Source organism: Amblyomma maculatum, chromosome 1, assembly GCF_055883805.1.
Source record: "Amblyomma maculatum isolate TAMU_Amacu chromosome 1, ASM5588380v1, whole genome shotgun sequence".
Lineage (NCBI taxonomy): Eukaryota > Metazoa > Arthropoda > Arachnida > Ixodida > Ixodidae > Amblyomma > Amblyomma maculatum.
This window is the reverse complement of record NC_139344.1, coordinates 216,242,598-216,266,317: the sequence shown is the minus strand read 5'-3', so window position 1 is coordinate 216,266,317 and position 23,720 is coordinate 216,242,598. Positions and strand designations below refer to the sequence as shown.

Below are 23,720 nucleotides of genomic sequence, written 5' to 3'. Positions count from 1 at the left end.
GAAAAAAAGAGAAAGTTGAGAAAGTTTTTCCCGCGTAATGATTTGGTTTTTTATTTGAAAACTCGTAGCGCCCATCTGACATTATAGCCGTTCATGACCGTTGGCTGGGACCTCGCCAAGAGGAATACTTATCTGTATTTCCAAATTAACGGAGGTCGAATTAACGAGTATTTAGTTTCAAGCTTCAATGGTTGTGCGGAAGAGAAGAGAAGGCAGCCACGAGCCAAAAGCCACCCTCCCGTGCCGGTCATGGCGCCATTTCGAATTAACTAGTTTTCACTGTAGTTATCAAATGGTTATCCCCATGCCCATAATACCGCTGTCACACGGGCATTTCGAAGGCCCTCGAACCGATTGTCTATCGACTCGAAGGCCTTAGAACACTGCCGCAAGGGCGTTTTCAATGACCATTGAGTTGATAGTCGATTGAGTCAATGGAACAGCTCAGAACTCTATTGAGATCTCGAAGGCCTTCGAACGTCTAGCGTTGACCCAAGAGCGCCACGAGCACTATTGTGCACAGCGCGTTTACTATTAATTATTTTATTTCTATCCATTATTTCATATCGTTTTTTACATGGTAAAATATTAGTGTGCGTAATAATTTAAAGATAGCATCGCTCATTTTTAAGGCACATTATTTTTACACTCTTTATCACAGTAAGCTGCACCGCCAAGAAAAGTAAACACAATGAAAAGCACAGCAGCATGAACGTCAACGCGCTTAAAAAAAGCAAACACGCAAAGTTGCCTTTTAATACCAACTAAAAATTTGCAGTAATTTAAAAAAGGTAACAGTTACATTTTATTTTGCATTTATACGAATATTTTAGTTCCTTTAAGCAAAACCGAAAGCAACGATAGTAGCGCCACAAAAGTTTGGCGCCAAACACCAGAACCATTTCAACAGCCTTCAAGTTTTGTCCTGTAGCAGCAGCACAACTCCTTCAAGTTCAATCGCGATTGAAACTCTCGAAGGCTATCGACTCAACCGCCTTTAAAAATGACTGTGTGACAGGGTTATAAGACACCGCAAAAGATGCCACCGCGTTTCTCCTCGTGAAGTCATGTTTCTGTGGGAACTGGCACCTTGTAAGTTGGCTCGTCAGCGTTCTTTGATGCTTCGCCCCGTTGTACCTAAGCACTGCAGGAAACCAACTTTGGCGGGTGATCGCCACTGATCAGTTTTCATGTCGCGAGTACTCGTTAGCATATGTCTGGTTGATCGCAGAACGTATCATACGACCAGAATTTGTCAAAATTTCGAACATGGTAACCGGGAAATCATGTTATCTGTAAATGTATTAACCAAGAGAAAAATAGTGTAACTCTATAGAAGATGTTTTACTGCCTGCAATTTTGAGCATATGAAACGGGAAATCATACGAAATAGTTCATTCTATCCATAATTCGTAATATAAAATTTCGTAGAAAATACATGCAAGAGCAGCAAAATTCAATCAGAGAAGGCACAGCAACTCGGAGGGTGCCTACTTGGGTCATGTCCATTTATTTACGCGCAAAGAACTGCACTATCGCAGCCTGCTTTTTTGTATTGATCGCGTTCCGTATCACGCCCTGTTCCACAGTTTGCAAACACTAAACAAGGGCAAACCCACTGCTCTCAATAGCACTGCAGTGGCGGCGCAGTAAATCCAATGCAGCAAGCGCTTCTTGTGAAGTCGGAATGTTCTCATCGTCTGCAGGGTCAGCCTGAGCTTCGTCTGCGGGATGTTCAGAAACTTCCACAGTGATTTCGGCGTAGGTCAGTACAGCCGCGGCCGCCGCGATGTCGTCGCCGCCTACAAAGTCCTCTACAGTCATTGTTGCGGGCATGTCACCAACAAAACACGAAAAATCGTTCCAGGCTCATCGAGCTCACGGAGCTCTGCTTCATCGGGATCACCCCCATCATCACTTGATGCACGGGCCTCTGCTGGAACAAAACCTGCGTGCCGAAAGCAGTTGGCAATCGTTTCGTCTTTCACGCTGTACCATGCCACTTTAATGCTCCCAGCAAGTCTAAGTCCTGCTTCATAAGAAGCTTCACGAGAAGAGCGTCAATCAGTCTCCTCTTGTAAACTGCCTTGAAGGCCCTGATTTTATCTTGAGCTTGGTCTTTAACGTCAGTGCTGCTCTTTTTTTCACGTTCACCGCCATCACAGCACTACACACACCCGCGCACCCCACTCGGCACGACGACCGATAGAGCCTTCGCCGAACGCTACGACGCGACGCTGCTGCTAACACAAACCAAAAAACGTGAAAGACGCAAAAACCAAAAAGGTGGCATTCGATCGCGCCGCTGTCAGCGATTGTGAGATGCGAACGCGCGCACAAACAGGCGCGCGGGGGTGATCTCGGAGGCCATAGATTTCTTTGGCTGTCAACTCCCAATGCCGTCGTGGCATCTGTGGCGCTGTCAGCGCCTGCGAGGTAGTCCTGAACGTTTGCTGCGCCGCACAGCACACCTGTAGTGCAACGAAGCCTGCCTCCTGATATTAAAGTGAGGTAGTGCTTGGCGTCGCGAAGTTCGTAATATCCGCTTTATGCCGAAAAACGTTCGCTATGGTAAGTTAAAAATACATGTGTTTGACAAAAATATTTCGGAAGAGTTCGATATATTCAGTAATTCGTTATATGCGTGTTCGTTATATCGAGGTTTGACTGTATATAGGGCCCTTTGTTCTCACTTCTTAAATTACACTAGTGTTGATGGATTTCCTTCACAACAGTTTTCAAATGCAGCCCAAATGACACTTGTCCCTGCAATCTTTCTGTCCAACAATCTAATAGAGCGAAACCTTGATATATTCAACATGGGTACAACAAATCACTGGCTATACTGAACTGCTCTAAACACTTTTAACACATGCAATTCATACTTTACATACCAAACACGACTGGCTGTAAAATAGATAACATGAACTGCCCAGCATCAAGCTGCGCCCACTTGGATGGTAGGCAGCAGGTTTAGCCTCACTGCACAATGTAAGCACTCCAATCATGGTTCGTGCCCTTACGTCACACTCCCATTAAGGGGAGACGCTCCTCGAAAAAACTTTTCTTTTAATAATGAAGTTAGAGAGCTGAAATTTGCACAGCTGGTATAAAGTGAGCTTCTGTTATGAAATATGCAATCAGTTTTTTTATATCTATAGTAGGTAAATTGTTATGATCTATGAAATGCATAATTAACACTTTTTTTGTGCACATAATTTTTCTTGTCAATTATTATGACTGAGCATTTTAAAACAGCCTGGGTAGTTCATTATAGACCACAGAGTGGGCAAATCTAACTGAAATAATTTTACATGCATTTTTTCTTAAGAAATGAAATTTTTTTTTAAATAGTGTTATTTTCTATTGTGTGTTAAACTCTGGGAAAAATATGATGAGACTAATTGTAAGAACAAAATTTGCCCACTCTGTGCACCCCAAGGAACATCTGTGCAAAATTTCATTGTGATTCAACAAGTGCAAGAGGGAAAAACTGTATGCACAAACTATAAAAATGGGCAAAAACACCGATTTGAGAAAAACGCAATTAAAGTTTATTTGCATGTTGAATGCCAAAATTCTCACTCAAGTCCCATGAAACTTGGTGATACAATAGTTCAAAATGTTGACCATTAGATCAGAAGACTAAAACTCTCCTGCTGCATATGTTTCACCCTCACGGTTCTTGCGAATAGAGTGCTCTGTACGAGCTCGCTTCACCTGCCTGTGGCGATGGGATTTCGCTTCAGCAGTCAGCTTGGTGGACATGTTCTTTATTCTTTTCTGGTAACATTCAAAGCTGAGTCTGGCCAGCTGCTTTGAAGGGAGGACTCCAGTTCTTCCAGCACTTTTTCAAAGCTGCAGTGGCCCCTGTTGAACCACAGCACAGCACAGCACATTTTTTTCGCACACAGGAGAATGAAATGCCTGCCATACTTCCTCTTCTTTCTCATCAAGCACTTTGTGGCTGCTACAGGCTTGGCAGTAATTTGACAGTACTTCGAAGTCTAGGCACAGGCCAGTGTCCAAAGAAATGGCAGTGCCAATACCATTGTGGCTCTTGTGCCCTCGCTTCTGCCATGTCCCATCAAATATGACAGCAACGTCAGTTTGACCCACTTCCAATGAAGTTACTCGCCTCGCTTCAGCAAGGTTGTTGGAGACTGCTTTGGTGGCCGCGATGTGCACTTTCTTGGCTATGTTGAAGTATGTCTTGTGGTGAAGTGGTTTCGGTAGACCAAGAATGCCACAAAACCTCGATAGCTGATCGTGGCCAACACCAATCGAACGCGCAGCAAGCACTGCTTTCCCGTTGATCACAAAACTATCACGGGGGCTACCATTGGACTACTCCAGGTCGCAGCCTTCACGCGCGGCAGTAGCAGTGCGAAGTGATGAATAAGCAGCAGAAACAACTGTTGTCGGGCATGCTCCGCTCGCACACCTGAGCTCCAGGAGAGAAGCGAGGCCCTTGCGCTTGTTGATGACCTCTACAACAGCAAAGTCGCATTTCCCGCATGTCGCGCACATGGCACCACTCACAAGTCGGGTCAGCGCGTCAACTTCGCAGATAACGGCACTTGTACTGCTTCCACTATCAGCTGCTTCATCATCTTGGAACACTGCCAGCTTCTTCTCGGACGCGCTCACGAAGTCGAAAGCGTCGCTGATAAAATCAGACTTGCTTGATTGCATAGCACTCGTAGCGCTTGAAGGCGTGCTGTCTTTCCGCTGGCGTACGAGGCTTGCAGCGTCCGCCGCGTTTATTGCATACCTGCGCTTCTGTTTGCGCTTTCCCCTGTACGGGCACACAGTCCTTTTCTTGCGGAGACGAAAGTTGCGCTTTTTCTCATTGTCCATCGCGTCAAACTTTCGATGAGAATAGAAACGCCGGCTGGCCCAGAGACGAGATGAAATGCAGCCGGATACGAGACTGCGCGTTGCTGGCTGCACCGCACGGCGCCAGCCAATGGCGGTTCCGCGTTCGTGTCACGTGTTCAGTGGGAGCGCTCGAAAGACGCGGGAATAATGCTTTTTTTTTATTTTCCTGTGAGAATACGAAACTGACAGATGCGCCCATCGAAAGCAGAAGGCTTGGACTATTTTTTGCAAATGGCCGCGATGCCGGCCGGCGCCGTTGCTGCATGGGGCGGCCGCTCAAAGATGGCCAAAATTTGGCCGAATTCGTGATTTTTTTAGTCACCGCGATTCATTCAGGCACGTTTTTAACTAACTTCTCATTGATATCTTGTTTTCATATTTTGCTGCATAAAAGTAGAATGTTGAAAGGTGTTAAAACAAGCGAAACCAAAAAATCGAAAAATTTAAAAATAATGGCGATTTTCGACCCGCGGCTCCTCTTAAGGTACAGTCGCCGACCAATATTTCGGACACCCATATTTCCGAACCTGCCTGAAAATCCAGACCTTGTCATGGCACCGCCATGCACTCCATAGAGTCAATGTATAACACCGACCAAAATTTCGGACGTTTGAGATCCGTACTAGTTCGATTTTCCGGACTTTTTCTTTCAATTTGCGACTCAAGAGCTACCGAAAACACAAACAACGCCAGTGCTATTTTGCTTTTCTGGCCGCTGCCATTTTTGTTTTCTGCAACCTGATCATGCCATTATCGGAACCTCGCATACCCGGTATAGCCTCGACAGCAGGCACTGCTTGCTGCACTGTCCCGCCAGTGCCACCTCTGCCATGCTGCCGTCCTGCCGTCGTGCACAGTCGTCAGTCGCCGTGGTCGGCATTCAAGTGTTGTGTGTTGTGCTGTTCACATTGCCGCGTCAACTACCGGACACTAATGCCGGGCATTATCCAGACACTCAAGCACCTCTATCAGTCACACATGCTTAGTCGCATGGTGTTATGCGTGGATAGCAACAAAACCTACAGTGTCAACTTGTTGTCTGCACTCGGCATGCTTTCCGATGCATGGAAGGCGGTGACCGAGGAGACACTGTGGAATTGCTTCCGTCACGCTGGTATCGCGATCAAAGATGAAGTGCCGTCGTCATCCGATGATAGCACCAGTGAATCCCATCAGCCATCTTCATCTGCTGACCTCATCGAGCACTTGCGTGCTGCAGGAGCCGTTCCCATGAAAGTGACGCTGGAGCAGTTTGCTAACGCTGACAGCAAGATCGAGCTCTGTGCTGAACTCACTGACAACAAAATTGTTTGCCAGGCGCTTGAAAGTGATGACTCTGGCTCCGACAGTGAGGAGCCAGAGGCTGTAACTAACCCAAGCTCTGATGGTGCTTTCGGCTGTGTACAGCGAGAACGTCACCCTTGCCAACGTGCAAGCCGACTTACTTGTAAGGCAACGTAGCGCCCCGCAAGGCATATTGACCACTTTTTCAAGCCGCTCGCTAAATAAAATGACCTTTTTTGCGTGAATTCGTTTTCTCGGACTGCCTGATTTTTTCGGACGCTATCTCGGCCCCTTGAGGGTCCGAAAAATCGGTCGGCGATTGTATTTCCTTCGCTTTCTTTCCATTGCATTTGTCAACAGCACCTTGGAAGATACAGTAGTGTGAACAGTTGGTAGCCAGGCAGTCAACACATTTCCACCTCTTGCATCTGAGGAAAGGGGCCCGGAAGCAGTGCCATGATTGGCTTCTATCTTGGGGACAGCTTTCTGTGCTTATGCAGCCAATGGCAGTGCCTTCCTTATAGTATCACTATGCCAAGTAGCTCAGGCATACCTAGCCTCAGTTACAGCTTTGGTTTCAATTCTGCCTGGACATTGATTCTAGTGCTTAACAGCTGAATGTACTCAAATGTGTTCCTTTATGCAACTAAAGGCCCACATGAACATAAATTTGCGATCATAGTCCACACGATGTACGTCATCAAAATTGCAATTATGAAACCATACTGAAAGCAGTGGGGAGACAACAAGTGCAGACCGCCTACACTGCGCGGGATTGGCAACAGGAGGGATTATATTCTGCTGTGGAGAGTCTGTGTTTCAGCTCCGTAGCTTTCGCCACACAGCCACAGAAAGTTGTTCCAAAGTGTATAGTAGCCATCTGTGCTTACGGCTGCTGTTACGGATGAACTTAAAACAGCCAAAGCTTTCATCCTGAAATCCTATGCTTCACACGACAACATTGTAATGCATGGAAGCCACTTTAGCAGGCATTTTACCTACTGCCATTGTGTGCCGTGTGGGGAAGCCGCCCTAACTGCCGTCTGGCATTTCATTATCTCTGGAACAGACACTAGCCACTTCAAAACAACACCAGAACTTCAGAAAATATATCTTCTGTCTCTAGTAAATGGAGATAGAGTTGCCATCCCTTTACTAACTAAATCATGCTCTAGCATGTATGTCTGAAGAAATTCTCTGCTACGAATTTAGACTATATCGAACAATTTTAAAGTTTTCATGTGTTCGCTATAGTCGAACCCGGATATATCGAACTCGAAGGGGATCGCGAAATAGTTCGATATATCGATAATGCGATATACAAAAATCGGCTTGTGATGGCATTTACGATGCCAAAAAACGATACCATATTTGTCGCATAATCAACCCACTCGCATAATGAAGCCACCCTGCACTTTTGCACGGAGAATTTGAAAAAGAAAAAAAGCGGTAAGGCCAGCTCGCCACGTGCAAGCGATTGAGCTATCTCAGCGACGAGCGCGGCAGCGACAGAGCGAAAAATTTCAAACTTGTTGGAAGGGCAGCTCTAAACAAGGTTTCTGTGTTGCGGGGGCAGAAATCGCGAGCGTTTTCGCTTGCATGTCGATGGCGCGCATCACTTCGTTTCGGTGGTCTCATCCACAGCTCATTTCTTGGCAGTGTGCCAAGATGCTGGGCAGCGATAACATCGGGGGCGTTTATCTTTTTATAGCTCCTGCAGCAGCCGGGAGCGAACTTGGCAGAGTGCCCATGATGGCTTGATTGCACGTACAAGCCTGGTTCGATTTATCACGCTGCGCTCAAGGGGGCGTCAGGATCGCAGCAGCTGATGGCGAGCTTTCGTTGATTCATACATGCAAGGATAAACGACACCCGCAAAAAAAAAACTTGCCGTTTTAACGGGCACAACGAGATAAGAAAGGATGACTCGCAAAAAGAAAAACAGAGAGCTGCCGCTTTTTAACGTCTGCAGGCACCATAGCCACCTCAGCCGCCGCGCACAGAGGGTTCGCAACACACGCTGGAGAAAGCGAAAGCGTGGACGCCTGTCTGAAAATGGGCTAAGCTGGCTTGGCGCATGCATAGCGCGTGCTGAAGGAGAGAGATAGCTTGGCAAAAGGATGGGCACACCCACGCACATGGCTTGCAAACATCATGTGTTGGCGCGCGGAAAACGATAGCTGCAGATGCGCGCGCCTTTGGGGAATGGGCGCGGTGCTGCCCAGACCAGCCGTGGCCGAATTGTCCCCTCTCATTCCTTCCGCACCTGGCTTGAAAACGGTACGCGGCAAACTGCCAAGGGTGATGCGATCATCTTTGGGGAAGGCACACTTTCCAGTGCGTGGTGCGGAGTTCGATATATCGAACGACCAGTGAAATTGAGTTCGATATATGACGCGGCTTTCCTATACTTTTGCATGAGATTTTCAAGGGGATATTCCGTGAGTTCGATATAACCAAAATTCGATATATCCGGGTTCGATATAACCGGGTTCGACTGTACGAGGTTTGAGAGTAGCCAATTTTTTTTTTTTTTTTTTTTTTTTTTTTTAACAGAGCATTTCCTCTGCTCAGTTGTGACCCAAGCTGGTACGCCAGTTACCCCTAAGCAGAGAAGGTACTGTGGTTTGGCAACATGCTTTGCATAGCACTGTGCTGCAAGAACTTTGTGCAATAAAAAAATAGAGAATACTGAAACATCCCATGGCAAAATATTTAGTGTATCGGGACTACGGTGTCTATAAAAAAGCTAGCACAATTTGGGAGCTCATCAAACACAGGACAATACCATTTTTTCGAGGCAGCATCCTTAACTGAGGAGGTCTCAGGTTTGGAGGAAGTCTCTGCAAAGGAGAAGAGGAACATGCCAACATGCTGTTGTGACAATTCAACACCTGGCAGCCGAAAACAACACATGGCAGCTCTAAATGAAATGCATTTGTGACCCCTCAGCCAATGTTTACTTCATTATGTTCAGCTGGTTTTAAGCACCCATCAGACTGAGTTTATTCTAAAGATACCTTGCTCACTTTAGCTTTTAATAACAAACGAATTATGACAAAAGCCAGTACCTTCAGCAGAAGAAAAAAAGAAAACATCAAGGCAAATGATGGCAACCTAGTATGAGCAGTAATAGTTTTCCTGATTGCCAAAATAAACATAGAAATATTAAATTTAAATACAAAAATAGCACTACTGGGACAAAGAGAGTGCAGATCTAATTGCATCACTGCATGTAATGGCCCAGCACTGCTATCAGGCTACTCATAGCTAGTCGATTCAATAATGATGATAATGAATTTTAATGGCACCATGCCATCTGAGGCCAAAGAGTGGTAAACACAAGGCAACCAATCAACTCGAGGTCACAGGCTAATTTTGAATCCACACAAACCTTCAACTGACAACTGAAAGTTTCCCTTTCACTGGCTTTGGCACAACTGGTGCAGGTAGCAAGCACACTGCCACAAGGAGCCAAAAATCTTGGCACTCCTTGTAGCACATGATGATCTTGTGCTTTGCACCTAGCCCTGTATTCATGTAAAATGCAAGGCTACCATAGCATGGCCACTCTAATCAAGCCCATGAAACCAAAAGCTTCACACGCACACAAAATTGGACAAGCAAACTTGTGGGCATGAAATGCAACCAGGCACAGCTACTTTGGCTTGATTCGACTTTGATTGGCTGCTCAGAAATGATGCTGATGGTGCCAGTGCAGCCGTTGATGGTGATGATGCTAGCAATTACGATGCAAGTGTCGATTAAGCGGTGCCGGCTTCGGTAAAAAAACTATTCTCGCGTGGGCAGAAGCAGCTTTTCAGTAGAAATAGGACAGTAGCCATACAATTGGAAAGTTAAAAAAATAGGGACCCTTCCCAGGGGGGAATTGGAAGGGTTGGCAGATATGCTAAATGTACTACTTAAGCTATCACAGTTTAGCTGCAAACTCCATGAAAGCAACTAGGTATTTATCAGTTAACAGTTCATGAACGTTTTGCCCATTGTTCAAGCTATGGCAAGTAGTCTTGGCTTCTCCTGGAAAAGGAGAAAACAAAAATAAAAGCCAAGGCCGAGCAACAAAAAAAACTTACCATAACAGCCAGCTTCAAAGCAGTGACTAATTCTTTGTGCCTCTTGCCAGTCAGGTGCTGTTAAACAGTAACAAAAAACAAAAAAGTGTCACCATCAAAATAAGGCAATAAAGACTACAATAACCTGATAGCATTAATGTACATGCACAGCTAAACCTGGATATAAAGACCTTTCATAAAGCAAATTCCTTTACACTACAAAGTCATCAAAATAAGGCAATAAAAACTACAATAACCTGATAGCATTAATGTACATGCACAGCTAAACCTGGATATAAAGACCTTTCATAAAGCAAATTCCTTTACACTACAAAGTTATCATTTTCCCGACACCACCCCCCACTAAAATGTGCAAACTTTTTAACACCATGCAGTGAAGGGCTTGCTGCGGCTAACATGAGCATAACCAACTTGCTACAGCGACCATTTGTAGCTAGTGGTGTGATACTTTAAAAATTACCAAGCCGAACCATGCATACGTTTTGCATCAAATACTGATCAAAATGTGAATGGCCATGACAGGAATGTCCAAGAGCGCATCAAAGAAACCCAGCTGACACATTACACTTTTGTACTAGCGGCAGCTTTGATTTCAGCTTGTGCAGAGTAAGTAAAAATAGGGCTCCATGGTACAGTCGAACCCAAATATATAGAACTCTCAGAACACACCCTGAAAACCCCAAACAAAATTACAGCAGCGTTGTTCACAGTAATTGAACTCTCATCCAGCGGAACATTCAATACATCGAACAGCATGTTATGCCACTGCATGCGACGCTTCTATTGGTGCTGCCACAAGCACTTTTAACATAGGATGCCAGGTCAGCTTCACGCCTTTGGGCATCATCTGCTAGCAGTGCAAACGTTTTATTACCGTGTGACAAGATGAATGTCTAAGTCAGCTTGAAATTAGCCTTGTCTGGTGCACTTGTTTTCAATGTGATACTACTGTCATGCAGGGAAGCCAATGTTCAGGGCACTAGCTGCCATGCGGTGAAGCGAGCCTACCTGACCGAAGGCTTGTAGTGGCTCGCGTGACCTGTTTTGCTGATGATTGCAATGCAGATTTGCTTCTCCACCCTAAATTTAGTTGGTATTTTATAGCGTTTATAGTGCATTAATAACATAATTAGACCGCTTATGGTGGCTTTTCACAAAGCATCGTGTGCTGCAGCTTTGATGTAAGCCGTAACTCCAACGACACTTGAGCCGTGCATCGGGCGCAGAGCCAGCCTGCCCAAATGCGAGAGCGCCTGCTATCTAGCTTTCTATGCTGACCTCTCCCGAGCTCAATCCGCTAATATGTTCAACATGCGCAGTTGATCGCTAAATGTATTATACCACCATAATTTGTGGAAACTTTGAACACAGTAACTGGGAAATCATGTTATTCGGAAAAGAAACTAACTCTATGGTAGATTTTTACAGCCCACGATTTTGAACACTTGAACAATGAACATATCGGGGTTCTATCGTACAATGTGTATGGTTTCTTCCTGTTGGCTGCGAGCAAAAATAGGAAAAAGCTCTGTCCCACAGTCTGGTTTGGTTTGGTTTGTGGGGTTTAACGTCCCAAAGCGACTAAGGCTATGAGAGACGCCATAGTGGAGGACTCCGGAAATTTCGACCACCTGGGGTTCTTTAACGTGCACTGACATCGCACAGCACACGGGCGCCTTGCTTTTCGCCTCCATCGAACAGTCCTAGAGTCTGTCTGTTGCCTGCCATAGCGCACGCATAACCTCGACACGCATGCATCACCTGGTCGAATGTTTTCGTCACACAAGTGTGTGCCCCGTTAATCTAAATTTAGCAACATATTGTGCCTGTATGCTACAAGAAAATGTTCACATGAATGAGAGCTCCTACAACCGAGCCTTGTATATCGGCAACTCACATTTACTTGCATGCACGATGGCCAACAATGGAAACAATGGAAAGTTTTTCTCTTTACCGAGTCAAATGAGAGGTGAGTGCATGCTTATGGCACTCCTCAAATATCAGAGTACAGTTGAACCCCGCAATAACGAAAACAGCAAGTACGAATTTCTCGACGGAACGAAATATTTTAGTGGCCCCGGCCAACATTGATAAGATTCAATGCATTTCATTTCTCTCAACAACGAGACACTTTCTAACTTCCATCTCACAACAACGAAGGCTTCTGAAGTAGCAGTCCAAACATATTTTTCGTTCGTAAGCCATAACAGGAAATTAAAGCACTGGTACGAGTTTTAGTGCACCATTGTAACATTTTCGGTGCTTCCGCACTACCAACAAGTTCATTTACGGACACGGCCATGTTTGTTTACAAGTTGATAATGATGATGATCACATCGCAGAGTTTATGTTGGTTGCGGCCCAGCAGGCCACACATCCATTGTTTTCTTTTTTGTCTGGCGAGTCAACATGCTGAGAAAATGCCTCCTCCAACCAAAAAGCGGAAGTTTCTGGCGCTTCAGGAGAAGACTGAACTCATCGGTCAAGCTGCTAAAGGAAGGAAGAAAATGGATATTGTGCAAGAGTTTGGAATTCTGTGCAGTTAGCTGTCGACGATATTGAAGTGCAAAGGCAGCATCTTGGCCGCTCTTGAGAATGGGACATGTGCACAGCACAAGACTGTGACAACGCCAACTTTTGAAGATGTACACAAGGCTGTGTATGCCTGGTTCGTGCAGCAAAAAGCCTTCGGCTTTGCGTGCCAACTAGGGTACTACACATTTAAAGCAACAAAAGGCAAACGACGATCGCAAACTTTTTAAAATAGTTTCGCTTCCGCGGGCTCAAGTTCGTACTTATGCATCTGCACAGCCCATTTTTGTGATAAAGAAATTCTCGCGAAAATGAGTTATTTTCTCGTCCCCGGCAATTTCGTTATTGCGGGGTTCAACTGTACTTTCCAAAATAGATCTACCTTTCCAGTGCATATAAAATATGGAAGACCTCATGCTTGCACAATGCTTCAAAGATTTACGGTGTGCATGCATTAATGCGTGCCTGACTGACACTGGGAGCAGGAATCTGTGATACCGCTTCAGAAAGGCCTCAAACACCACTGTAATATCAGCCAGGAGTACAGACTTGATGCCTGAAATATTTTACGATTCTAAACAGAATAAGCGTAATATTAAGCAAGCATCCGCACTTGTTACTGCCAATATGATGCCACACGAATGCAAAATAAACAAGGACAAATGGAAAGAGGCCAATGTAGGTGATACAAGTGATGTGCACCGCAAACCAGCTGAAAAAGGGGCTGCATCACCCTCGGGAGAAACAAAAACTTTGCATGCAGCACAGTGGTCCTTGTAGTCCTCAAAAAAGTGCAAGCACTCTTACTTTCATGCCACCTCTCATCATCTGCTAGCTGCCAGAGCACAGCAGCTGTGTGGCTATGACACACACTGCGAAATAGCAACATGTTGCGAAATAGAAACAATGCGAAAGCATGTGTGTCTATGTTTGTTGTTGATGCTTATCTTTGTGCATGGGGCTTTGCCTAAACTCTTGACTCAGCCCTATCATGCGTTTTTAACCACCAACTGTGTATTTAAGACAATTGCGCAGTCACTAGACACACCTTTACTCAGCTTTAAAACGTTGCGGCAGAATGGCAGTGCCCCGTCCCCGTCCGTAGGAAAGAGCATGGATAGCAATCAAAGCCTTTCGAGCTCCTTAACCAGGTCGTAGCCTTCTACCACTCCATGCATTTCAGTGGCAAATGTTGCCGTTGAAATATGTGTGGCAACATTGATGCGCTAAGCTTAGCTCTATCATAATTTTTGCTTGTTTTTCAAAGGTGTTATGCTGAAGCATCGCCAATGTGCTCTTCCTTCTTGTCTGTGTAGTGTGCCTGTTATTCCGGTGTGATGAAACTTAAAGCTCGTCACATGCTTTTTGCTGTTGTTGAAGCGAAGCCGGCTCACATACAATGCCCCATGCAAAGAAGAGCCTGCTCTGTTTCAAGGGTTCTCAAACTGGGCTCTGCACGCTAGAACAAAACAGAAGCTGACCAGCAAACTAAATCCAGGCAGACGAACTGCAATCCTTGTTAACAACCTAAGGATGGCTACCAGAGATAAAAAAACTGACAAAGCCATCCTACCTGCATGAGCTGGTGCGGAGAGCTCAATGTTATGTTGCAAACATCACAGCCAGGCCTATCTGTTGGAATCCAATCTGCAAAAGCAAAGTAGACCACTTAGACCGCTGTTTGCTGTTGTGCGTATTAAATGTTATGTTCTTAATAATAGAAGTTGCGTGCAGTTGCTCATGAGATTCTAACACCAACACCTCTCGATCCTCGCTATCGGGAGCAGCGGAGAGTGCCAGCAATGCGAGGCGAACAGTATATTTCCCGAGTCAAAGCTGATGGGCAGACAGAGTAGGAACATGTAACTTCACGTCGCCTATACCAACCTTTATGTCACAGCTGTTGAAACTAAAACAACCCGAAGGAAACATTTGACAAAAAATTATTTACAATCGTGCCTCATCAATTAAGGATGATTTGAATTATGGACAATTTTCTTTGAACCAAACAGTTTCAATGTACTTACGCCTCAATAAAATGAAAACTCGCTGTCCAAACAACATACAAGAGGGAAATACGAGGCCCCATTGGGGCTCATGCATTTCTGTCGCTTTGTTATGAACAGTCACCAGAGCAAAACCTCTACTGCTCCACCCAGGCTATTCATTATCTGCACTTTGAATGTAGGCCAGTTGAGGAATGCAATCAAAAGCAAAAATGACATAAGTGATAACTATTTTCTTTTATGGTTTCATGTTTCACAGCGTGAAGTTGCTGCATCAGCCGATGCACTTTACCATTTTTTGATCAAGCTTTCCTAGTCAGGAAGGCTAGATTGTACATGGGGAAACCCATCTGCACATGTGCCAAAGCTATGCAAATCAGTCTTGCATTGCGTGAACACCTGAATCGCGCTGTAAGGGAAGAGAAGAAGCTCGGATTTAACTTCACAACTTCATTTACCACTGCATGCACGTAGGGCAAGTACAGCAAAATGCTGCAGAGGCATTTCTAAACTGCCATTTGGGAACTGCATGCTAAGCTTTCAAAGTAGCATCCAACTCTAGCAGTAACAATCCTTTAGACTTAAAGAGCTCAGGAATTACATATTCTTTTGTGACTAGAATAAGAGGTAGTGTTTTCAGTTGTCCACTTCCAAAACTACAGCACTGCTGTTGTTACTCATGTAGCAGCTCAAAACACTCAGCAAAATAAGGAAACAGACATGCCAGTAAACACACCAGCTGAAGCTTTGCTTAGAAAATCAGTGTGTATAGGTATCTGTACACCCACTTGGATCAAGAGATCCAGGCGTCTTGGTATCTTCCACTGCAGGTGCCCGTGGCTTGCGGACCTTTCCAGGAAAGTCCATTGCTGAAGGGTCTAGGTTGAGGCTGGCACAGCGTGCTTTGTGCTTGTTCCCACCGAGATGCATTTGCATCTGAGTCTTGCTGACAGCCGACACATTGCACAGGTAGCATGTGCTGGGCTGGAATTCAGCAGCTGCACAAATGAAGCCTTACACTTAGCTACAATGACTCCAGACAATTAGCCAGTAAGAGAACAGGTATCAAAGATCTCTCAACCGCTGTAAGTCCCAGTTTCTTGTGCTTGCACCTAAAATTGGGTGCGATGGCTTGAAGGCACATGAATATGAGTAACACATAAATGTGGACAGCGCAGCCCACGGTGCTGTCTCAAAATCATAAAAGCTGCCATGTCAGCGCTACTTAAACCTTTTTGCTATCTTGGATACCAAATAAAACCCATGTCCAAACTTAAACCAAACAGGGTACATTGCCGTCAGCAATGAAAATGCTGACTGCAACAAACAAAGGGACTGGCGTGGCACTGAAATGAACTCTTTGCACCCCCCCCCCCCCCCCCCCCCCAAGAATAAGCACCATGGCACCAATAGCCCCAAGCATGATCAGTGGTCATCAAACTATGAATGATCGCTGCTTCAGGCAGTGCAGAATACAAACTTCGTAAGGAAACAATGAGATAAAGCCGCCAAAGCAACTAAAACAATAGGGAACAATGTGGAAACAAACGCAAGTGACTTCAATCATTTGAAATAAATCTTGGTATATATTTCACTAAAAAAAAAACAGTGATAAAGCCATGCCCGGCAGCTCTGAGCATGCACAAATGAACAGAACAAAATCTTTAGGGAATATAAACAGAACAAATTCTTCAGAGAATTACCAAAATCGTTCTGTGTGTTGAAAGCAATCGATAAGGCCACATGCTAGCGGCTGTCAGCAGCAACAAATAAAGATTACAATAGTTTGTGTCAACATCATAAGTTTACGCATGCCACAAACCGAATGCATGAAGAGCGTCAGCCACTGCCTATTTTCACATAACCTGTCACTAGTGTATATAGCAGGTATATAGAGGGTAATATAGATGAATTCTATAGCATTAATGAGAGGGTGGCAGGCATCGTAATTAGGCTTAATAAGCGGTATAATCTGAAGGTTGCACAAGCCTATGCACCTACATGTAGTTATGATGACCAGGCAGTTGAAAGCTTCTACGAAGATGTAGAATCGGCAATGCGAAAAGTAAAGACGCAGTATTACTGTACTAATGGGCAACTCCAATGCCAAGGTAGGGAAAAAGGCAGGAGACCAGGCAGTAGGTGACTATGGCATTGGTTCTAGGAATAGCAGGGGGGAGTTACTAGTTGAGTTTGCAGAGTGCAATAACTTACGAATCATGAATACCTTCTTCAGCAAACGGAATAACCGGAAATGGTCATGGAAAAGTCCTAACGGGCAGACTAAAAATGAAATAGACTCCATAATGTGTTCAACCCCCGCCATTATGCAAGATGTAAAGGTAATCGGGAAAGTGCGATGCAGTGACCACAGGATGGTGAGGTCCCGAATTAGCCTAAATCTGAAGAAGAAACGCAACAGATTAGTAAGAAAGAAACCCATCAACGAATTAGCGGTGAGGGGGAGGGCAGAAGAGTTCAGGATCGCGCTACAGAATAGGTATTCAGCTCTAACCGAGGTTGGCGACATTACCCTAGAAGCAATGAACAATAATTTCAGAGATATCATTACTGAGTGCGCGGTAGAAGTAGGCGGTAAGATAATTAGGATACCGGTAAGCTGTCTAAGGAGACGAAAGATTTGATTAAGAAACGCCAGAGTATGAAAGCTCCCAATCCAACAGACCAGATCGAATTGACCGAGATATCAAAGCTAATCAATAAGCGCAAGGTGGCCGAAATAAGGAAGTATAGACCGTTTACAGCGAGTAGTTCCATTCTTCCCTACAAGGTGGCGCCACTAGGACGGCCGTCATTGCTGGCCTTCGGAACGCATCGGTGCGCAGTGCTAACTGCTGATGTGTATCTTGTGTAAGAATGCCGGCTGACTTTTAAACAGCGCTGCTGTGATGCAGGTGTCATCTGTATTGTAGAAGTATTCTGCGAGGAAGTAGAGCTAATGACCCTGTTGTTTATTGGCGGAAAAACAGAAGACGCTTTCTACATAAGGTGCACATCATGGCCTAGGCAACCATTTTTCTGGGAGATGTATCACGAGTTCATGTTCCTTTCTGGGACAAGAAAGCGCCTGTGAATTGACAATGGCTATACCTCATGCCCCAGCTCGTTTTAGCACCGGCAGTAGCCATGGCAATGCGAGAACGACCCTGACGTTTCTCAGGAATTGGATATTGAGTCTTTGCACTGCTGCCGAGTTTTTTTCGCAGGGCATTAAGAGGTACCTTGACGTTGCTATTAATGTCTATGCAGTTATACGAATTGATTGCGCGGAGAAGGAAAGTTAGTGTGGGCATGTAAGTGAATCTGTTTACTTTAATTAGGTACTATTCCCTAGGATATGCGGGATCGAATTTCGGCCTCGGCTGCTGCTTTTCGCTGGAGCCAAAAACCCAGGCGCCCGTGTTTTGTGCGATATCAGTGCACATTAAAGAACCCCAAGGGGATGGGAATTTCCGCAGTCCTCTACTCATAGCCTGAGTCGCTTTGGGACGTAACACCGCACAAACAAAACCAAACTTTAATTAGACAAGTACTGCTGAAATACATGTAATAACTGCTGCTTTTATGAAACTAATGCACGGGCCAATGATGAAATTTACCATGATGACATTTTTTTATATCCCCGCTTGCTCGGGCTGCGTACTGTGCGTTCTGAATTCCGGTGCAGTTTCCAGTCCCCTTCGCCCGAGCGCAGGTGAACGCCGCTGAGCGCCTGATGCGGCCTTCAAGCAGCGTAATAGTCTTTTGAAGCCAGGACGTTTACAGGAGATAAAATTATATCTTATCAATTGTCGGGGATTACACGCGCGTCCATATTGAGAAGTAAGTATTGTGCACAATGTTAAATGAACATTAATAATGCGTCTCAGCCAGCATAGTCTGAATATGCGTTCGCCCTTTGCGCAAGAAAATTAAAAAAAAATAAGTTTGAGGGAATAATCAGTTTGTAATCTATTCAGTTTTACAGAAAGTCACGTTTTCCACAAAGATCACTAGAGAGGGAATTGATAAAAAAAAGCAAAACAAAAAACCGAGTCGACGGCTGATGGGTTTGTCGAAACGTTCTAGCCAATGCAGACATTTAGGAGGACGCAATAAATGAACTATGTGGTTAAATTAAACATTTTTTAGCCCCTACACATACTATAGGCATTCACATGAAGTTTACTGCCTGTCTACAAGCTCGTTGTCCCCAGCGAAAGCTGGTACGCGGCACCCGTGCAGCCGAGTACCAGCGTGCCGGAAGCCGTCAAACCTTCACGGTCGGCGATGGCGGAAGGGTCACATGATCAAATATGGCAGCGCCCATGCGCTCGCGCTGTAAAGGGTCTATACCATGGAGAAAATTGAGCATGCTGTAAAGAACGAGGGAAGCCTTTAAGCGGTAAAGAAGAAATTGGGCATAGGCAAAAACCAGATGTATGCGATAAGGGACAAAGCGGACAACGGCATCACGAATATGGACAAGATAGTCAAAGTAGCCGAGCAGTTCTTTACAGATCTCTACAGTAACCAAAGTAGTCAGGACCGTAATGAGATTGGCAGTAGGGAAAAACAGTCAGACGTTCCACCAGTGATGAAGGACGAGGTCAAGAAAGCACTAGAAACTATGGAAAGGGGGAAATCAGCTGGAGAGGATCAGGTAACTACAGATTTGCTGAAGGACGGGGAGGATATCGTGCTAGAAAAACTGGCCACCCTGTATACGCAATGCCTGGTGTCATCGACGGTACCGGAACCATGGAAGAATGCAAATATTATCCTCATTCATAAGAAAGGGGACTCTAAGGACCTCAAAAATTACAAACCAATCAGCTTACTGTCTGTTACGTATAAGGTATTTACTAAGGTAATCGCTAATAGAATCAGGACAACCTTAGACTGCAATCAAGCAAAGAATCAAGCAGGGTTTCGGAAACGGTACTCTACTATCGATCATATCCATACCATCAATCAGGTGATAGAAAAATGCTCGGAATATAACCAGCCCTTATACACAGCATTCATTGATTACGAAAAAGCATTTGACTCAGTTGAAACCTCGGCAGCGATGCAGGCATTGTGAAATCAGGGGGTAGACGAGCCGTACGTGAAAGTGCTGGAAGATATATACAGTGGCTGCACAGCAACCATAGTTCTGCATAAAGAAAGTACCAAAATTCCCATAAAGAAAGGTGTGAGGCAAGGAGACACAATCTCCCCAGTACTATTCACAGCTTGCTTAGAGGAAGCATTCAGAGACTTGGAATGGGAGCAGTTAGGGATAAGGGTAGACGGAGAATACCTCAGTAATCTGCGATTTGCTGATGACATTGCCTTGCTAAGCTACTCGGGGGATGAACTGCAAATAATGATTGATGACCTAGACAGGAAAAGTAGAAAGGTAGGCTTGAAAATCAATATGCAGAAGACTAAGATAATGTTCAACAGCCTCGGGAATGAACAGCAGTTTACATTAGGTAGCGAAGCACTGGAAGTAGTAGGCGAATATGTCTACTTAGGACAGGTAGTAACCGCAGATCCGGACCATGAAAAGGAAATAAGAATAAGATTGGGATGGAGCGCATTTGGCAAGCACTCGCAGATTATGACTAGCAGCTTACCGGTATCGCTCAAGAGAAAAGTATACAACAGTTGCATCTTACCTGTACTCACCTATGGGGCTGAAACGTGGAGGCTAACCAAGAGAGTTCTACTTAAGTTGAGGACAACCCAGAGGGCTATGGAACGAAAAATGGTAGGGGTAACATTACGAGATAGGAAGCGTGCAGAGTGGGTCAGAGAAATAACTCAAGTTATTGACATACTAGTGGACATTAAGAAGAAGAAATGGACATGGGCAGGACATGTAGTGCGAAGAGAGGATAACCGATGATCGCTTAGAGTAACAAACTGGATTCCAAGGGAAGGAAAGCGTAGCAGGGGGCAGCAGAAAGTTAGGTTGGCGGATGAGATTAAGAAGTTCGCAGGGGTCAAGTGGATGCAGCTAGCACAGAACCGGGTTAAATGGAGAAATATGGGAGAGGCCTTCGCCCTACAGTGGGTATAGTCAGGCTGATTATGATGTGTATGTCACTAGTGTGCAATAAAAAATTGCAGCGCACACGTGAGGGAATAAACCAGCTACAGAACTGCAGTCCTATCATTAGTCCTGATGTGGGCTGTGATTAGAAAGATCGACTAGCATATCTCAAGCAGTCAGTACGCAGCTAAAAGCTATGAATGGGCAGGGCAGCCAATGACATACATGGCAGTGTAAAAACGCTCAAAACAATGAAATAAAAAAAAGCAAAGCCTTTCATACCAATACTGAAACGTAACGTTACACAGAAGATGCTCTGGCACTCTGGCACCGAAGAACACCAACAACCAGTCAGGGCAGCACAAAAAGCGGAGCACTGTTTCGCTTCGTCGTCGTCTCCGAATCGCCCGTTCAAATCGTCGTCTATGAATGGCATGTGTCATTGCCCCCCTTCTGGGCAGCATGTACAACATCAGTGAACTTGCGTCGTCTGCGGCTTGAGGGATCTTGGGTCACGGATTCAACTTCATAAGTAACGTCGCTGAGGCGGCGGAGGACACGGTATGAGCCGAAGTACTGATGCAGCAATTTTTCAGAGAGCCCACGATGACGAACGGGCGTCCAAATCCAGACATAGTCTCCAGGCTCGTAGGCAGCGAAGCGCCGTCCCTTGTTGTAATGGTCAAAATCTAGTTGATGTTGTAGGTATATGCGCTGTCTTGCCAGCTGCCACGCTTCTTCACGCTGAGTAAAATTAGCAATGTCCAGGTCAAGCTCATGTTCGTCGTCGGTGTATACGGGCAGCATTGTATCCAGTGGAGTGGTCACTCGACGGCCGAAGACAAGCTCGAAGGGTGTGAGCCGCATTGTCTCCTGAAGTGCTGTATTATATGCGAACGTGACATATGGGAGGATTTGATCCCAGGTCTTGTGCTCTATATCCACGTACATAGACAGCATGTCGGCCAGAGTTCTGTTTAGCCGTTCCACCAAGCCATTAGTTTGCGGGTGGTATGCTGTGGCCCGTCTATGGCTAGTGTGTGTAAGGTTCAGTACAGCCTTAGTCAGGCGGGCCGTAAAAGCTGCCCCGCGGTCGGTAATGATAACAGCCGGAGCGTCATGACGCAACACGATATCGTGGACAAAAAACTGCTACTTCGGTGGCAGTTCCATTTGTGAGCGACGCGGTCTCAGCATATCGGGTCAAGTAGTCTGTCGCGACAACAGTCCAGTCCAACGCTTCCCATTAGTTGACTTCGGGAAAGGACCAAGAAGATCCATCCCCACTTGTTGGAAAGGAGTTTGCGGTGGAGCAATCGGCTGAAGAAATCCAGCTGGTTTCACGGCTGGAGTCTTTTGGCGTTGACAGTCACGGCAGGTTTTAACGTAAGATCGCACTGAAGGTAATAATTTCGGCCAACAGTATTTCTCCCGAATTCTTGCAAGCGTACGACTAACTCCCAAGTGGCCGGCGGACGGTTCGCCGTGACAAGCGCTCAAGATGTCAGGCCGTAGATGCGTAGGTACTACAAGTAGAAATGTCTCTCTTGATCTTTCAAAATTGCGCTTGTAGAGAACTCCACGAGAACTCCACTTTGTAAAGCGCATGACTGCAAGCCACGACGAAAAACAAGCGGTACTCTACCACCGCGTCCTTCCAGATAATCAATGAGCGGCGCCAGCTCCGGGTCCTTGCGTTGAAGGTCAGCCATATGGGATTGGGTAATGGCCCCAATAAAGGGAAAATCGTCGGCATTTTCCACTGCAGTGGAGTGCAATGGCGCGCGTGACAAGCAATCCGCATCTTGGTGTTTATGTCCCGACTTATAGACAACAGTAACGTCATACTCATGAAGAAGGAGGCTCCAACGAGCTAAGCGTCCAGACGGATCTTTAAGGCTTGCCAGCCAGCACAGGGAATGATGGTCGCTGACAATACGGAAGGGTCGTTCATACAAATATAGTCGAAACTTGCTGATGGCCCAGATTACCGCAAGGCACTCCTTTTCCGTTGTCGAATAGTTCGCCTCCGATCGTGAGAGTGTTCGGCTCGCATAGGCGATAACCCGTTCTACTCAGCCTTGCCACTGAATGAGTACCGCGCAGAGGCCAACGTTGCTGGCATCAGTATGTACGCCGGTTGAGGCGTCTTCATCGAAATGGGCGAGTATTGGGGGTTTGTGTAGGCGGCTTCTAAGCTCCTGGAAGGCTTGTTCTTGATCGTCTCCGCACAGGAAGGGTATGTCTTCTCTGGTTAGTGCTGTCAGTGGTTCAGCTTAGAAAAATCTTGGACGAAGCGTCGGTAGTATGAACAAAGACCTAGAAATCGTCAAAGTGCCCTTTTGTCGGTGGGGCGTAGAAAATTTGACACTGCGGTAGTCTTCTCGGGATCAGGGAGAACGCCCTGTGCACTGACAACATGGCCGAGGAAGCGTAGTTCCTTGAAAGCAAAGTGGCATTTCTCAGGCTTGATGGTTAGTTGCGCGCCTTTGAGTGCTTGAAGCACGATGCGCAACCGGTCCAGGTGTTGCTCGAAAGTAGGCGAGAAAATAACATCATCATCTAAGTACACCAAGCACGACTGCAACTTCAGACCTGATAAACAGTATCCATCATACGTTGGAGCGTGGCCGGTGCAGAGCAAAGACCAAACGGAAGCACCTTAAGCTCGTATAGGCCGTCGGGCATCACAAATGCAATCTTCTCTCGGTCTCTCTGATCCACCTCGATTTGCCAGTATCCGCTTTTGAGGTCTAATGAGGAGAAGTACCTGGTGTCGTGCAGTCGGTCGAGGGCATTATCAATCCTGGGCAGCGGATAGACGTCCTTTTTGGTCACATTATTTAAATTTCGGTAATCGACACAGAATCTCAAGGTGCC

The 23,720-nt window shown here is 45.6% G+C and overlaps 1 protein-coding gene across 4 annotated transcripts in view; it reads right to left on the bottom strand.

The window, feature by feature from the left end:
- Positions 1-23,720, bottom strand: part of LOC146205607 (uncharacterized) — an 82,794-nt gene that overhangs the window by 45,060 nt on the left and 14,014 nt on the right. For all 4 annotated transcript variants that reach the window (XM_084590293.1, XM_084590295.1, XM_084590296.1 and 1 more), the window contains exons 5-8: positions 15,586-15,795; positions 14,365-14,438; positions 10,260-10,316; positions 8,954-9,008 (exon numbers count right to left, since the gene is read on the bottom strand). In XM_084590293.1, coding sequence (XP_084446419.1) covers positions 8,954-9,008; positions 10,260-10,316; positions 14,365-14,438; positions 15,586-15,795 — 396 coding nt within the window. The remainder of the gene's footprint in view (positions 1-8,953; positions 9,009-10,259; positions 10,317-14,364; positions 14,439-15,585; positions 15,796-23,720) is intronic.